This window comes from Acomys russatus, chromosome X (assembly GCF_903995435.1).
Source record: "Acomys russatus chromosome X, mAcoRus1.1, whole genome shotgun sequence".
NCBI classification, from domain to species: domain Eukaryota; kingdom Metazoa; phylum Chordata; class Mammalia; order Rodentia; family Muridae; genus Acomys; species Acomys russatus.
In genome coordinates, this window is record NC_067169.1 from 102,988,868 (window position 1) to 103,006,194 (window position 17,327).

The 17,327-nt window shown below is 42.2% G+C and overlaps 1 protein-coding gene across 1 annotated transcript; it reads left to right on the forward strand.

Annotated features, from left to right (window-relative positions):
* Positions 1-6,212: 6,212 nt before the first annotated feature.
* Positions 6,213-15,968, forward strand: Rbmx2 (RNA binding motif protein X-linked 2). Its single transcript, XM_051141741.1, has 6 exons — positions 6,213-6,322; positions 6,527-6,642; positions 9,323-9,374; positions 11,778-11,907; positions 14,045-14,228; positions 15,192-15,968. Exons 1-6 carry the CDS (start codon positions 6,318-6,320, stop codon positions 15,698-15,700), a joined length of 996 nt encoding a protein of 331 aa, XP_050997698.1. The 5' UTR covers positions 6,213-6,317; the 3' UTR covers positions 15,701-15,968.
* The last annotated feature ends 1,359 nt before the right edge of the window (positions 15,969-17,327 follow it).

The window sequence follows — 17,327 nt, forward strand, 5'->3', positions numbered from 1 at the left end:
TATTTACACATTACTTTTCCATCTTCTCCAATAAGAATACAAGCTCCACGGAGACAGGAACTTTGCTTGATTTGCTCATTGTTATATCTCCAGCATCTAGGACACCATTTGACATTTAATAGATGCTTGTTAAATATTTGCTGAGTGAGTGAATAAATGGCAAAAGAAAAGAAATGCCAGGAATGCGCCTCCAAGATAACAGCAGTCAAAGCAGAAATAGTCTCTGGATAAAGATGTGACTGTTATAATTGTATAGATAGGGACCAAGGGGAAACAAAGTCATCTTTTACCTTCTACACCTTGGGCGTGTGCAAGGGCGGAGCCTTACCTCTCAGGATCTCACAGTCTTTCTTGGGGAGAATGTAAAGGATTTCTGAGGTGCTACAGAATTCAGAAGTAAAAGCCATCACAGGGAACTGGCAGGATGGAGATGTTTGTGGTAGGAGAAAGGACTGAATGGGGCTTTGGAGTTTGAACAAGATTCAATCAGAGCGGTCTCTGGCTCTTCTGGGGCAATACAATCTCCACATTTATGTCGAGCTTTCCATTTATAGCAGTGGAACTGAAGGTCTCAGAAAGTCCTTGGTGCTTGCACATTTGGATGGCTTTTATCTCCCTCAGTCTCAGAGCACCTCTGCTGATTGGGTATGGTAGCCGGGAGAGGCAGGAGGATCTGGAGTTCAAGGCCAAACTGTGTGCTATGTGAGACCCTATCTCAGACAAAACAAAACAAAACAACAACAACAACAACAACAACAAAACAAAACGAAATGAAACAACAAAGCCCAAAACCAATGAGCACCTCTGCCGAACCCAAAAGTGAAATAGGAATCCACCTCATAGTCTCAGCATAAATTATCCTTCCATTTGATTGGCCTCACTTTCTCCTATGCTTTTAGCTTCCTTCTTAGTGCAGATGACTGAGCCTCAGATGTAGCCCAACTCCCTCATTTCACAATTACCAGAAGACACTAGCAAGATACTACTGCCTGCAAGCTTACCACTTTACAAGTGGCTGCTTTAGCCCTACCAACAAAGCAAATGGAGATTTCTAGGAACAGATAAAAACCCATATGCAATCTGTTACTGTTTAGTTTTCACTGGCAAGTTAATGAATAGCTGGTTTAGAGGGGATGGGAGGGTGCAGCTAGCTGCATTGGAGCAAGGAAGTCCAAGGCAGTCCCCAAGTCACAGACAGAATTCATGAGGAGAAACTGTCCTTGGTAGGGCAGCCTGTACTGCTTGCAGGAAACTAGTTGTAGGTTGAGCCACCTGATGGTAATACTTATCATTAGCAAAATGCTATTATGAATGGCCTAATATCTGGTGCTCTGAATAAGGCTCACTCAGACTACTAACTATCCATCTCTGTCTGGCCCCTCACTTTTAGAACATTATGGTTCATGACCAGATATTGATATAGACATTTGTAGGATAGATTGAATGTTCCATATGAGTTATACCACACAGTATGTGCTACCATTTCTTCTATTTGTTAGGTAGTTAGACAGATATTAGTAGCTTGGAGGCCATTGAGTATGAGCCCCTCCATTATAATCAGCTTTGTCTTTATTTCTTTCTTTCAAAGATTTATTTATTAACTACAGTGTTCTACCTGCATGTAGTACCTGCAGGCCATATGAGGGCAGTAGATCTTATTATGGATGGTTGTGAGCCACCATGTGGTTGTTGGAAATTGAACTCAGGACCTTTGGAAGGGCAGCCAGTGCTCTTAACCTCTGAGCCATCTCTGTGCCCAGTTTTGCCTTTCTTTAAGGTTTAAAATACCATATGTAAAGGTGGAGGTATGAAAGCTCTGTTGAGGTCCATTAAGGGGAAAGTTACTTCCTCTTGTTAAAAGAATGGATTCTGAGTTTTACCACTGGCCTTAGATGGAGACGTGATATTCTGATCTGCTTCAAATGTGAATATTACATATTGTCCCTTAAGAATTCCATGCTGCTTTTAAGTATAGCACTTGGAAAGTTTTGTGTTTCTGAACCGGTAGAATAAATATTTTAAAAATGGCTATACTACCAAAATTAATTTGTAGGTTTTATGCAACACCTTTCAAAATTCAGATATATTTCACAGGTTTAGAAAAAAACAATACGAGAATTAATATGGAGTCACAAAAGATCATGGGTAGCCCAAGAAATCTCAAGGAGTAAGAAAAATGCTGGAGGTATTACAATACATGACCTCATATTTTCCTATAGAGCTATAGTCATAAAGACAGCATAAAAACAGACATTCATACCAATGGAATAGAATAAAAGAATACAGAAAAAAAGACAAAGTTATGCGTACTTAATTTTTGACAAAGGAAGCAAAAACATATATTGGGAAAAAGATAGTCTATTTAACAAAAATGCTGGCAAAATTGGATTTCTACCCGAAGAAGACAGAACTTAGAGTCTTATCTTTCACCTTTTACAAAAACAAAGTCAGTAAAAAAATGAATCAAGAACCTTAATGTAAAACCTAAAATGCTGACAATTCTAGAAGAAAACACGAGAGTACTCTTCAGGATACTGGGATAGTCAAGAACTTTTTAAATAGAACGCCAATAGAACAGGAACTAACCCTAAGTTCTAACAGATGGGACTATGGTAAGGTCAGGGGCTGAAGAAGGGTGGATGCAAACACATTGAGGGAGGACTGAGTCAGGCACAGGGATTGGGAGGGGTTTTACATCCTAACTGATTGGCAGAGTGCTTCTTTATTTACACAGAACTCCGTAGGCAGGGATAGATGCATGTTGTTCTAAAACATATATCATACCTTTTTTTGGTTTTTTGAGACAGGGCTTCTCTGTGTAGCCTTGGCAGTCCCAGACTCACTTTGTAGACCAGGCTGGCCTTGAACTCACAGCGATCCACCTGCCTCTGCCTCTCGAGTGCTGGGATTCAAGGCGTACGCCACCACGCCTGGCTTATCATACCATTTTTATGCCTGGACATGTATTTTAACTTCTGTTTGGCCACAAGTTTAGTCATCATTGATGAACCATGACAGAACAGTTTTCTTTTACAATCATTTTCCTTCTTCAACCCCACAACCTAACTTTTAACAATATTGAAGTTTCCAGGGCATATTTTGTCAAAGCATGACAGGCTGTTCTCAGGATGGTAGTTTTTTGGTTTCAAGAACACTTGACAGAAAGAAAATCTCCAAGCCAGCCTGGGCAGATTGCCATGTCCCAAGCAGTGTATTATCAACTTTTAATAGTCAGAGTGCTAATTGTCATTAGGCCCAGAAAAACTCTTCGGGCCAAAGCTGCTGCAGTTACTATTCAATTTCTGCAACAATACAATGTTTGCATTTTATATACTTGTCGAATTTATTGATATGTCTAATCTTGGTATATTTTTATTCCTTGGTCATACAATACCATAGTGGCCCTGTATGAGTTCACTTTTTCTAGGGAGGTCTTAATACTTTATTCTTTTACCATTTGGCCACACTATTCTTTTAGTAATAGGAAGACACCTTTAATCTGATCTGCTGCTAACTTTTCTATGCTACTGAATATTTACGTTGTTTTTTTGTTTGTTTTTTGTTTGTTTTGTTTTGTTTTGTTTTGTTTCGAGACAGGGTTTCTCTGTGTAGCCTTGACCATCCTGGACTTGCTTTGTAGACCAGCCTGGCCTCGAACTCACAGCGATTTACCTGCTTCTGCCTCCCAAGTGCTTGGATTAAAGGCATGCACCACCACTGCCCAACTACATTTTTAAATTTCCTTTTTCTGATTATTTTGTTCCTAAGCAAGTGCAGAGGCAGACGTGCCAAAGGGTGTCTTTGAGTCACAGCCTCATAAAGAGGTCTCTGGCATAATTATTTGAGGCGAAACCTCCAGGGTGTAAGGAAGACCTATAATTAGGGCCAGATAAGTATTGTTTTTTAAAAATTATCTGTATTATTAGTATTATCTATATGCCCGGCCAGCAATCAATTAAGACAATGACACTTGTTATATTTTAAAATAGCCTTAGTTAACCTGGAGTGGGGCAGACATTAATCCTCTAAACTACTTCCCATGGTGGGGCAGGCATGGAATACCTGCCTCAATCCCATGCCATCTGCTTCCAATAATTTCTATCAGGCTACCTCCCATTCATAATCCCCAAATACTTGCTCATGTTCTTCATCTGGGTTGGGTTATCCATCCACGCCGGCCATGTGCTTCTCCTCCCTCTAACCCATGGCAGCCCTTCTACTCCTCTCCCTTCAGATCTCTCTCCTGGTCTTCTTCTTCTTCTTCCCAGAATTCTCTCTCTCTCCTAAACCAGGGAATCCTTGGCACACCTCTGTCTCCTTTGCCCTGCCCTGGTGGGATGGCTTTTTATTAATCAAAAGGTGGGTCACAAAGACAGCAAGCAGTAATTAGCATCAAAATACATCAGAGCATCCCCCAACAGATTAGAATATCTCTCTAAAAGTGGGAGGGGTACTATGGTTAGGACATTACTGGGGAAGCTTAGAAGTAGTACTCCTGTGAGAAGGCATAAATGATTTATAAGAAAATTCCCATCAATCCAATATCTCCAAGTTGTACACATAATAAAAGCCTCCTGGGCTGGAGAGATGGCTCAGAGGTTAAGAGCACAAACAGCTCTCCTAGAGGTCCTGAGTTCAATTCCCAGCAACCACATGGTGGCTCACAACCATCTACAATGAGATCTGGCGCCCTCTTCAGGCCTGCAGGTGTACATGCAGGCAGAGCACTGTACACATAATAAATAAATCTTAAAATAAATAAATAAATAAATAAATAAATAAATAAATAAATAAATAAATGAAAGCCTCCCAAGCATGCAATACTCGGAAATCAATGCCAAAAAGTGGAAGACTGCACCATAGCGATAGCATCACTTGACTCAGCTTTGCTGGAGTTTTGTCAAGCAGCTGTGCTGGCTTTATGACTTTCCCTGTTCCATTAGATATGACTGTGCCAGGCCTACATTAAAATAAAAAGTATGGCAAAGGAAATAGTCAGCAGAGTTAATGGACAGCTCACAGGTTGGGAGAAAATCTTGATCAGCTGTACTTCAAAGGGCCAATATCCAGAATTCATAAAAAATTAAAATTAAACACCAAGGAAATACATTTGTCAGTCAACAAATAGGTTCATTGTCCATAGTCATCAGGAAAATTAAATATTTCAGCCATTCTGAGATACCGTTAGTTAGAGTGGCTATGATCAATGAATCTCAAAATAAATATTAGAAAGGATGTAGAAAGAAAGAACCTTCATACACTGTTGGTAGGAGGGTGCAAATTAATACAGCCATTGTGGAAATCAATTTGGAGATTTCTTTAAGAATAAAAACCAGGAGCCGGGCGTGGTGGTGCATGCCTTTAATCCCAGCACTCGGGAGGCAGAGGCAGGCAGATCGCTGTGAGTTCGAGGCCAGCCTGGTCTACAAGTGAGTCCAGGACAGCCAAGGCTACACAGAGTAAAGCAGTCACAAACAAACATACAAAGAGATTGAATGAAGAAATGAAAATGGCTGAGTCTTTTAGGGACTAGGCTCGGGGAAGAGAAGCAGAAGGCCAGCCCCTGGGAGGCAGGGGTTTAGGGTAGGGGGCAGGATGAGGAGCCACAGGTTCTCAGCGAGACTTACCCTGGGTGTGAGACCTAACAGAAATAGCATGCATAGATTGTCTGTCTCATCATTCAGAACTTTTAAATTCACTATCTCCTCAATCGATAGGTACTGATTTGACAATATTCATTTCTGCTTGCTTCTGGGAAAGAGTCACATTTCTTTCATAAATCTGTGGGTTACCTAATTCAGTCTGTAGAGGCACACTGGCCCTTCGTTAATATTGTAGTGGGAAACAAGATTTACCAATTCATAGGTATTTTCTTTACTTTTCTTTAGCTATGTCCTGAACATGGAGGCGTTGGGGGGGGGCACTGTTTTTGAGCCTGAGGAGAACTGGGACTTTAGTCACCTCACCAGACATCCTACTTCATTCAGTTAACACTTAAGGCTAAATCAAGCAATCTGCGCATTATCTGGGAGCCGAAGGTCCCGTACCGCCTAGGCTCAGGCCCTCGCTCTACACCGCAAAGGGAAGCAGTGAATAACTAGGGAACTAGTTCGCCACTGGAGAAAAGGGCGTTAATCGCAAGAAAGCCCTTCCGCGCGGCTGTGCCGGTGCCAAGTTTCAGAGTGCGAAAACTTCCGGTGGAAGTCCCGCCCCGAGTTCAGCCGGATCCAATCTGAGCTGGGCGAGCCGGTTGCGCCCGCCCTTTGTAGCCTTAACCGGAAGCTGATGTCTGAAGCGTGGAGCGCGAAGATGCGAATATGAAGTAAGGGTTTAGTTTCTCTGAGGAGAGGGTAGTCAATTTCCCTGAGGAAGGGAGAGCGGATTGCGGGTGGCGGACCACAAGAGCGGTGACCGGTTCTCGCCTGGGTGTAGGGCCTGCAGGCCACCGGGGCGGGAGAAGACGCACTTCTAGAACTCAGGCAGCGAGGAAGAAATATACTTAACGTCTTGCCTTCCTCCCGCACAGCCCTTTAACTAAGGTGAAGCTGATCAACGAGCTGAATGAGCGAGAGGTTCAACTTGGGGTGGCAGAAAAGGTGTCTTGGCACTCGGAATACAAAGACAGCGCCTGGATATTTCTCGGTGAGGTCCACATTTTTCCTTAGCTGGGCCTTTCGGAGTCGCTGCCCTCTCCCCCCCCCCCCCCCCCGTTCCCCGGGTTATTTAGCACCCCTGCTCCTCACTTCTGAACACGCTCATCACCCCATACTCTTGTAGCTAGTTTGCCCACAGGTCCTTTGCATTTCATATGATAGCTAGTAAGACTTGGTGTTTACCGTTCACTGTCCTAAAAATTTTGCCGTTTGGCTGATTGGAGACAGTTAAGTCCACAATCAATCGATTATGATGACTAAGAAACTGAGGTGCAGACAGACAGGTTAATAGACTTGCTTAAGGTGACATGCTGCAGCCCTCAGAACTATGGGGCTCATGCTCTTCTGCTCTCGTTTACTATCTGCCCTTCCTTAAAGTTATTTTCTCCTATAATTGGCTTTTGCTTCTAGCCCTTTGCTGTATCGTTACGAACCAGGACAAACATTAGCTGCCTTGGGAGACATTGCGTGAGACTCCTCACTCAAAACCAGCTTTACTCCTGCTTAGTAGATTTGTTTCTTTGTTTTTCAAGACAGAGGGTGTGTGTGTGTGTGTGTGTGTGTGTGTGTGTGTGTGTGTGTGTGTGTGTGTGTGTGTGTGTGTGTGTGTGTGTGTGTGTGTGTGTGTGTGTGTGTGTGTGTGTGTGTGTGTGTGTGTGTGTGTGTGTGTGTGTGTGTGTGTGTGTGTGTGTGTGTGTGTGTGTGTGTGTGTGTGTGTGTGTGTGTGTGTGTGTGTGTGTGTGTGTGTGTGTGTGTGTGTGTGTGTGTGTACGTACACACATTGAGTGAGACTCCATAGATTTGTTTCTTTGTTTTTCAAGACAGAGGTGTGGTGTGTGTGTGTGTGTGTGTGTGTGTTCCTGGATGCACTTCGTAGGTAAGGGTAGCCTGAACTAATAGAGATCTGCCTCCCAAGTGCTGGAATCAAAGGCATGCACCACCACCGCCTGGCTCTTTTGCTTAAAATGTAAAATGCCACCTGGAAAGGAGGAGGTGTCTGGGTGTCATTGTTAAGGGAAAGCTACTTCCCCTGGTGAAAAGAATACAGTCTGTATTATACCCCTGGCCCTGGGTGGATACCAGAGATTTTAAGCAAACCTAAGTATTACATAGTAGTGTACCTCTTCCTTAAGACTTAATCCAGGGCTGGAGAGATGACTCAGAGATTAAGAGCACTGACTGCTCTTCCAGATGCCCTGAGTTCAATCCCCAGCAACCACATGGTGGCTCACAACCATCTCTAATGAGATCTGATGCTCCCTTTTGGCATGCAGGTGTGTATGCAGGCACAACATTTTATATATATATATAAAATCTTTAAAAAGAAAGACTTAATCCAGCAGAGCTTTAAAATCATCTGGCCTGGAGGCAACTGTCAGGAAAGTTCCTTCAACTGAAGACACGCTAAGGACACCGGAAGCAAATGATCCCCTTAGTGAGATGATGAACTTGTACATGCCAGGAGTTCTTCCCTCCATGAGGTTGTTACTGATCTCTGCTGCTAAGCCTGCCTGATGTTTTGAGCTCTAACTTATCCCCCAACACCCTGTTTCTATCCTTTCTCTGCGTACTGGTTGAAATCCTGAGCATGCTTGCCCTAACATTCTGGATTTTCTTATTTCAAATCTAAAGGCTTTCCTGTCCCTTGCAGCTGCTCCTCAGCCTCTATTTCTGAGCAGTCCTCTAATCCAGTAGGCATGGCTATATATTTCTGCATCTTCTCCAGCTCCCTTCTCCCAGTCGCTGCAGGAGTTTACCACTTGTCTCCCCATCAGCTCTCTCTCTCTCTCAAATGTTAATACAATGGACCTCAAGCTTCCTCCTTAGTCTGTCTTAAAATTATTTGCCATCGCTGGGCAGTGGTGGTGCATGCCTTTAATCCCAGTGCTCGGGAGGCAGAGGCAGGTGGATCGCTGTGAGTTGGAGGCCAGCCTGGTCTACCCAGAGAAACCTTGTCTTGAAAAAAAATTGTACCATCACGGCTAAGTGCCTACAGTGGGAAACTCTTGAGTCTTTGGTAGCAGTATTACTATCCTGTATTCACTCTGTGTCACAACCGGTCATTGTGCAGTTTGACTTTTGGAAGAGGCTATTCCACTAGGTATTGTGTTAAGTACTTCATAGACATCATTTTTCTGTTATTTCTGTAACATTCCTGTGAGGCAAATATGTTACTGTTGCCTTTTTTCACACGAGGCAAAAAGCGTGCAGGAGAAATGATTTCCTGTGAACTATTTAACAGTTTTCTTTATAATTTTTAGTTTACATGTAGGTTAGAGTAATGATAGGCTATTTGAATGTAATGTTTTTGAAATCTGAGTCTTGTGCAGGAAATTGTGTGCTTTATAGGTCCCTGGATGTGAGGACTGAATGATTAGATTAATTTGGTAAGTGGTGACCCAAGCCTTTCCACTCAGGGTTCATTACTTTGTTGTTAGTGGTTTTTCTTTTTTATTTGAGCCATCTCACTGTGGTACTCACTCTTTAGACCAGGTTTGCCTCGAGCTCACAGAGATCTGAGAGTTAATTACTTCTCTTCTGGGCTGCATCACCTTACACACTCTGTTACTGTATTAGACTGATTTCTGCAGTGTCCGGCCTAGTGCAGACTGTGCAGTAAACCCTTGACTAATGCTTGTTGGGCTGGGGTGTGCTTTGTCTTCTTCTAGGAGGGCTTCCTTACGAATTGACAGAAGGAGACATCATCTGTGTCTTCTCACAGTAAGTCCTCTTTCACTTCCTGCCTCGTAGGTACATAGAGCAGTTTGCTTCCGTATTGTAGTTCTGTAATACCAACAAGGCATTTCAAACTGGGTGTGGGGTTGTGTACCTCTAGTGACAGTAGTCAAGAGGCCGAGGTAGGAGGACCACTTGAGGCCAGCCTAGGCTGCATAATGCATTCTAGGTCAGCCTTCACTACAGAGTGAGACCCAGTGTCAAAAAGCTACCAAAGCCATTTTAATTCTAGGCTGAGTGACATCCCTGCATGGGGAAGGCTAGAGCCTGATCAGTCCCAGGGTAGATAAGGGTCCAGAGCATTGCTACATGGGAGCTCCCAGACCTTGGATCATTTGAGGGGCTTCTGAGGGATTGGATAGCATGGACTTGCAGTGGAACAGACTGGAATTCCCAGGAAGGTACAGTATTACCCTTTCTCTTTGGCATCCTGAACATCCTGGTCATCCATGATCATAGGACCCTCTGTGTGGCATTGTAGGATTAGAGCACAGCACACATTCACGCGCGTGCGCGCGCGCGCGCGCGCGCACACACACACACACGCATGCACGCACACACACACACACACACACACATTTAGCTTGGTATGTTTTATCAGCATTGATGAATTGCTCTCTGAAATGTTTTTTTTTTGTTCTTTTTTTTTTTTTTTTTTTTTTTTTGAGACAGGGTTTCTCTGTGTAGTCCTGGCTGTCCTGGACTCCCTTTGTAGACCAGGCTGGCCTCAGAGAGATCTGCCTGCCTCTGCCTCCCAAGTGCTGGGATTAAAGGCGTGCACCACTACGCCTGGCTTGAAATGGTTTTACTAATTTACACTTGCACTGTAATGTCCGTTTATCCATTTTTTGTTTTCTTGTTTTCAAGACAGAATTTCTCTGTGTAGCCCTGGCTATCCTGGAACTCTCAGAGATCTGCAGGTCTCTGCCTCTCAAGGGCTGGGATTAAAGGCATGTGCCACCACCACCCAGCTCAATTCTTGATTAAAGTTATCTAACTCTGGAAGGTTAAATGTGTTCTTACTGGGATTATATTGCATTTTTTTTACTACCTTGCTGAGAGTTTTTGACATCTTTCTGCTATTGAGTCATCCTATTTAAGAAAGAAGACTGTCTATATATTTACAAATTTATATTTATGTCTTTTGGAGATTTAAGAAAGTTTTTCGTATAGGCTGTGTACAGTGCTTAGTTATTAGATATATTTCTAAGTATTTTATCTTTTTTGATTGGTATTATAGAGGGGATTTTTCCTTCCCTTATATCTACTGATTATTGTTTGTATATAAAAGGTGAATGACTTTTAACTTTATTCTTTTACTTTACTGAATTGTTATACTGTTTATTTTTGTCATTGTTTATCATTGACACTGTTTAATTTTCTATATGCACTATATAATCTGCAAATAGAGGTACTTCTACTTCTCCATTTTTATCTAATTTTATCTAATTTCATTGGCTATACCTCTACTATATTGTCAAATAGTTCTCAACTTTAGTTGAATCACACTCACTATTTTGCATTGAGTGAGATACTAAATTTTGGATTGGTGTATATATCTGCAAGCATGTAACATACATGAACTCTTGTTCTACTTTATGACTTACAATTTATAAAGCTTTATTTGGAATTGGTTTTATAAGAAGTAAGGTAGACTATTTTGTATTCAATTAATTTTTGCTTTGATCTTTATGAAAGCCTGTCTTTATTGGGTTTGTTTTATTTTATATTCATTCTTTTTAAAGAATCAAATTTTGTAAGATTACAGATTTTCCTGAGTATAGCTGGCTTAGCTACATCCTGCAAATTTTTATGTATTTTAAAATTTCTTGTTAGTTTCTGAGTGGTATACTCTTGACATTTTAAATTTTATTTTACTTTTTTTCCATTGAATTATTAGCTAAGAGAATAGGTACCAAGTTCTAATTAGTAGCAGGTTTTATTAAAAAATCATTTAAAAATTATGTGTCTGGGTGTTTTGCTTGTGTATATGTCTGCAGCAGGCGAATGCCCAGGCACAGGACAGAAGAGAGCATTGGATCTCCTGGAATCGGAGTCACTGTTGGTTCTGAGCCTCCACATGGGTGCCGGGAGTAGACCCTGGGTCCCTGGGAGGAACAGCCAGTGCTCTTAGCCACTGACTCATGCTCTAGTTCCAGTAGCAGGCTTCTGTTTAAAATATTATTTATAGTTTTATCACACTAATTGTTGAGTGTATACTGTAGATTTTAGAGTTTATTTTTAGCTAATTTAGCTTTTTATTTTCAACCTACTGTGTCATCTTTTTCAATGTCTCCTACACAGACTCTATTACTTGAATTTTGTTTGATCATTGAGTATGAAAGATGTTGCATTTTAACTGAATAATACATCTTATAAAATAAACAGATATGGGGAGATTGTCAATATTAATCTTGTGAGAGACAAGAAGACTGGAAAATCCAAAGGATTCTGTTTCCTGTGTTATGAAGACCAGAGGAGCACAGTTCTGGCTGTTGACAATTTTAATGGGATTAAGGTAAACGTGCTTACTGTGCAGGATTTGGCTGGACATTTCCTGTGCATGTGGTAGACTTCTTTTTTTTTTAACCTGCTGTTTACAGCCCCAGGAACAGCGCTGGTCAGCTGGATATATTGTGGAGGTTGCAGAAGTGCTTAGACACTCCGGATAGGGAATGATTCCAGGAAACCATTTTCTGCCTCATGCGCCTGCCAGGACTTGTTCTTTTTTCCTATGCGTTAGCAAACTGTTGTTCCAGAAACATGGGTACCGTGTCCCCTTATCTGGGAGATGTTTTCCCATCTGTTCTAGTACATTAGGGAGTAAAGAGACTAGAAACACTGGATATTGTGCTGTGCTAGGGAAATGGGGGCTTCCTCAGAGCCACGTGTATCTAGTATGTGACTCCTGTGACTTAGCATATCGGCTCCTGGAAATTCTCTAGTTAAAAATCTAGTGACCACTTCTATAAAAATAAGCCATTCTGAAATTTTAAGGGAGTGGCATTCAGGAGAAGTCACCCTCAAAGAAAAATTGCTTTTTCAAAAAACTATCAAAATGAGAAATAGAACGGATGACAGAAGCTTCTTAGGCTCCCTAAAGGTATAAGTAAAAATGTACTCTTGTAGTAGAATAGTGAAATTAAACTTCAGGTTTCAGATATTACCTATATAATGTAAGTCTATCTGCTTGAAAATAGACCATTTATAAAGCAAAGCGTTAATTTTATTGTGGTTCACCTGGGAAACTTACGGCCCAATAATCAGTGGGAACAAAGAATTCCTGTGTCGAAGAAGTACAAACAGTATGAGAGCTCGAGAAGAAGATGTAGGGCTAGGAATGGAGAGAGCTCGGTGGTCAGAGTGCTTCTCTGCTGTATATGAGACCCTGAGTTCATTACCACCACCACCGCCAGTGCCACAACAACAACAAAAGACTTTCGTCCCTTTGGTCTTCTTTTGCCTTCTGCTTACTGTGTTAAAAAAGCAGCCATAGCAGGTAGATTCCATGTTCCTAGTCCTCATGCTTTCCTGGGGCATGCTGTTTTCTTGTTAAATGCTGTGAATAATTATGTCTGTGAAGATATTTGTGTGTGCACATATATAGGTGGAGGTCAGAGAACAGCCTTTGGTCAGCCATCATTCCTCAGGATCTGTCTACCTTCTCCCTCTTCTTCCTCTCTTCCTCCTTCTCCTCTTCTTCTTTTTCTTTCTTTTTTTTTTTTTTTTTTTTGAGATAAGGTCTCTCTGTGTATCCTTGGCTGTCCTGGAACTAGCTCTGTAGACCGAGCTGGCCTTGAACTCAGGGATCTGCCTATTTCTGGAGTTAACTACCACCATCTGACTCCTCCTCCTCTTCATCTTGTTTGTTTGTTTGTTTGTTTGTTTATTTCTTTTTTGAGACAGGATATTTCACTTGTCTGGAACTTGTCAAGTAGGCTAGGTTGCTTGTCCAATGAGCTCCAGCAGTCTTCCTGTGTCTGCCTCCCAGTGCTGGCATTACAAGTGTGTGCTGCCACAGTCAGATTATGTGGGTTCTTGGGATTAGCCTCAGATTCTTATTTTTACAAAGCAAGTGCCTTACCAGCTATGCTGTCTTCCTATCCCTCTAGGCAATCAGTTGTGCTTTAAATCCTAAATTCTCATAGTTTTTCTTGGTGATAGAATTTAGGGCAATACTTCTGGTTGTTTTTTAACTTCACATGAAGAACATGAAGAGATTTGTGTGTAGTATATTAAGAGCAATGGCAGGGTGGTGGTGGGGGTGCTGGTGGTGGTGGGTGGTGGTGGTGAGTGATGGTGGGTGGTGGTGGTGGTGGTGGTGGGTGATGGTGGGTGGTGGTGGGTGGTAGTGGTGGGTGGTGGTGGTGAGTGATGGTGGGTGGTGGTGGTGGTGGTGGTGGTGGTGGTGATGATGGTGGTAGCAGCAGTGGTGTCTGTGTATGATTGTCCCAGAGGTCTCGCCTGCCCCAGGCCCCATTCATCTGCCCTGGGTGCTGTGTGTTAATATTAGCTACATATGCTATAACATATCAGCTGAGTATGTCTTCTTTATGCCAGGCAATGAATGTGGTTTGAACCTTGGTTCTGTGTAGTTTGTTCAAATAGTGTGCTGCAGGGGCTGTCTTTGCTGAAATATTTCTGGCCTTGCTTAGATCAAGGGAAGAACTATCCGAGTGGACCATGTGGCAAACTACCGGGCTCCTCAGGAATCAGAAGATGTGGATGATGTGACCAGAGAGCTCCAAGAGAAGGGCTGTGGGGCTAAGACACCTCCACCAAGTTCTCCCGAGGTCTCTGAAGATGAAGATGTCAGACTCACAAAAAAGCACAAAAAAGGTGTGCTGTTTTTAAACTAAATATTAAATGTTTGATTTTACCAAGAGCCAGATATTGTGGTAAAAGCCTGCTAGCTCAGAGAGGCAAGGAAAGCACCCAGCTGACCTTCCTCCTCATCCGATGTCCCGTAAGGAAAGTTCCTTCCCTAGCCATCTCCAAAACTCGCAAGCTGAACATCCCTCCCTTCTACTACTTCCTGTGTGTCTCCCTATCCATCCTCCTGACTTCCTCTTACTCTGTATGGTTTTTTCCTATGTTTATTCCTTGTCAACTGGTTGCTTGCTCCACCTCTTGACCTAGGCTTAATTTTATTTAATCCTGTTTACAAGACTCAAAGAGAAAGCTCCTGGATTAAAGGTGTGTGCTAGGGCTGAGCCACACCACAACTGGAAACAGATTTTTCCAGTAAACACCACAACCTTGCATTTACAGTGTGATCAGGTATCCTGCAACAAAGGTGGAGTGTTAGAACTGAGGAGAGGAGTGGGTAGTCTCAGTGTCTTCTTTTATAAGCATGCACAGATAGTCACTAATCTGCTCTAATAAATCCACTCTAGTGTAAAAGGGAAAGATTTGAGGTTCTTTACTTTGATTGAGAAAGCAGAAGTGTCTGAGGAAGGAAAGCTAGTGGTGTGGACAGAATGGTGTGTCTCTAGATTCATATGTTGCAGTTCTAATCGTTTCGTATCTCAACGTGAGATTGCTTTTGGAGATACAGCCCTTCTGTGTGGGGTTATCTTGAACAACTTGACCTATGAGGAGTAACAGGTGTCTAGTTTGATTTGAAGACATTTTTCAGGCTCATAACCATTGATTGGTTCATATCACATACACATTTTCCCTCTACTAGCATAGGGACAATTTGGAATGTCTCAGTCTTATGTGATCTACTGAAAGAAGAAAGGCACATTTTAAAGAGATTTGTATGTGTGTTTTTTTTCTTATTGATTGCCCCTCCCCCAGACAAAAAAGAGAAAAAGAAAAAAAAGAAAGAAAAAGAGAAGACTGAACGCAAGGAACAAGCAGAGCTGCCATCCTACTCTTTGTCCTCCAGAAGCAAGACAGTAAAGGAAAAGGATGACCATGGCCCAAAGAAGCACAGCAGCAGGAACTCAGAGAGAGCACAGAAGTCTGACTGTAGAGAGGGGAAGAAGCATCACGCAGACTCCCCTGATGCCAGGAGTTCCTTCCAGGGGAGAGCAGAGGACCCTGAGTGGGAGCCAAAGAGAGAGAAACCCAAGCATGAATATAGGTCCTCAAGTAGGAGGGAGGGAGAAGAAAAGAGCAGAGAGAAAGATAGAGGGCGGAGCTCAGGTACTCATTCCAGCAGGCATGGTGGCCATTCTGAAGGGCGGAGTCATAGAAGTAGAAGTAGAAGTTGGAGTCCTCCCGATAAGTCCCATAAGCATAAGAAGCATAGGCACTCTCGGGAGCGCGAGTCCTTCCATGCCAGTGACTGGAGACATTACTGAAGCCTCTCAGCTGCCCAGTTCTTTGAAAGTGAATTTTGTTGCATAAGTATTAAATTCTCTTTGTTATTTCTGTAAATAATGTATTGGGGCCTGAGTTCTTTAAATCCTTTACATGACAGAGTTGTTGAGACGGCTATAGTTTCAGTAGCTGGATAGCTTAGATTTAAAAAAACCTAACAAACATGATCTATTGTCCCTGGGCAAATATATGATATTGACTAGAGTATGTACCTTAAATTTGTTTTAATTTTTTGATGGTTACATAAATGTCTGTTTTTTCTTTGTAACTTATTTATTTGTATTGAGGTGAAATTCATATAAAATAAAATTAATCATTCTGATTAATTCAGTTTCATTTGGTCCATTCAGTGTTGGACTTATACCATTTTTATGTAGTTCTAAATCATTGATACTGTTGGGTTTGGGGTGGATTCTGAGAAAACTCAACTTCAGATACAGAAGCTTAAAATGAAAGCTTTATTTTCTGAGCTCAGGGAGGCGGCCAGTTAGGGATCTGAACTGCGTCCCTGAGGGGAAGCTGTATTGCATATTTAAAAGGGTGAAAACTGCAAAGGCGAGGTAGCATTGGTAAGTGTCAGAGTCATCCAATCAAATTTTAACACTATGGGTTAATAAGCAAGAGAGTTTCTGTTGGAGGCTGGGCTTAATCCAGGACACCTGGCCTCAAGGCCTTTAACCAATTTTCAAGACAATCCACTTTGGAATCCAAGATTCTTAATTTATCCTCCTACATTTGGTCTGGAGCTCAAGATGAAAGGCAACAAAGAAGTGAGTCATCTGTACTGAGGGCTTTGTAGGCAATATATACTTTTATCATTTAACAAACAATTAGGAAAGTGTTTCAAGGGGCCGCTTGGGAATGTCAACCTAGTTTGCCCTTGATAACAAAACGGGGGAGCAAAATCTAAGAGTAGCTTTGAGAAGGCTGGGCTCTTGTGGCTGCCTCCTTACAATACCTTTCTCTACTCTTGTCCCTGACAAACAGAAATAGGCTTTTATTTCTATGGATTCACCTGTTTGTTGCTTTTTTCATTTCTGTGACAAACTTTCAAAAATGCCTGATCAAAGTTTATTTTCTTTGCTTATGTGCATGCAGGTGTGGAGGCTCTTGTTCAACTTTCAGGTGTCTTGTCACTCTCCACCTTTCTTGAGACAGGATCTATCACTGCACTGAGAGCTAGATGTTTGGGCTAGACTGGCTTGGCTAACTGGTGTATCCTTGGGATCTGGCTGCCTCTTTACTCACCCAGCATGTAAGTGCTAGACAGCCAAATTCAATTCTTCCATGTTTGTTCAGCAAAGGCTTTCCCTTCTCACTGAATCATTTTCACAGCTCTTTTACCTTATAGTTTGAGGGGATACTGTCCTTTCTGGTGAGGCAGTCATGTATCGGGAGCCTGAGTCGTATGTGGCCATATTGTGTACTCAGGAAGCAGAGAGAACTGAATATTGGTGCTCAGCTACTCTTTGATTCTCCCTTTTTATCCAGTTCAGGATTTCAGCCCATGATATGGTGCCACCCACACTGAGGATGGGCAGTTCCTCATAGACCATTCTGGAATTACCACAGACACACCTAGAGGTATGTCTCCTAGGTTGATGGTGA

Coding starts and splice junctions, on each gene's coding strand:
- Rbmx2 (XM_051141741.1), top strand. Junction 11,908..14,044: donor ACAATTTTAATGGGATTAAG/GTAAACGTGCTT, acceptor GGCCTTGCTTAG/ATCAAGGGAAGAACTATCCG. Junction 14,229..15,191: donor CACAAAAAAGCACAAAAAAG/GTGTGCTGTTTT, acceptor CCCCTCCCCCAG/ACAAAAAAGAGAAAAAGAAA.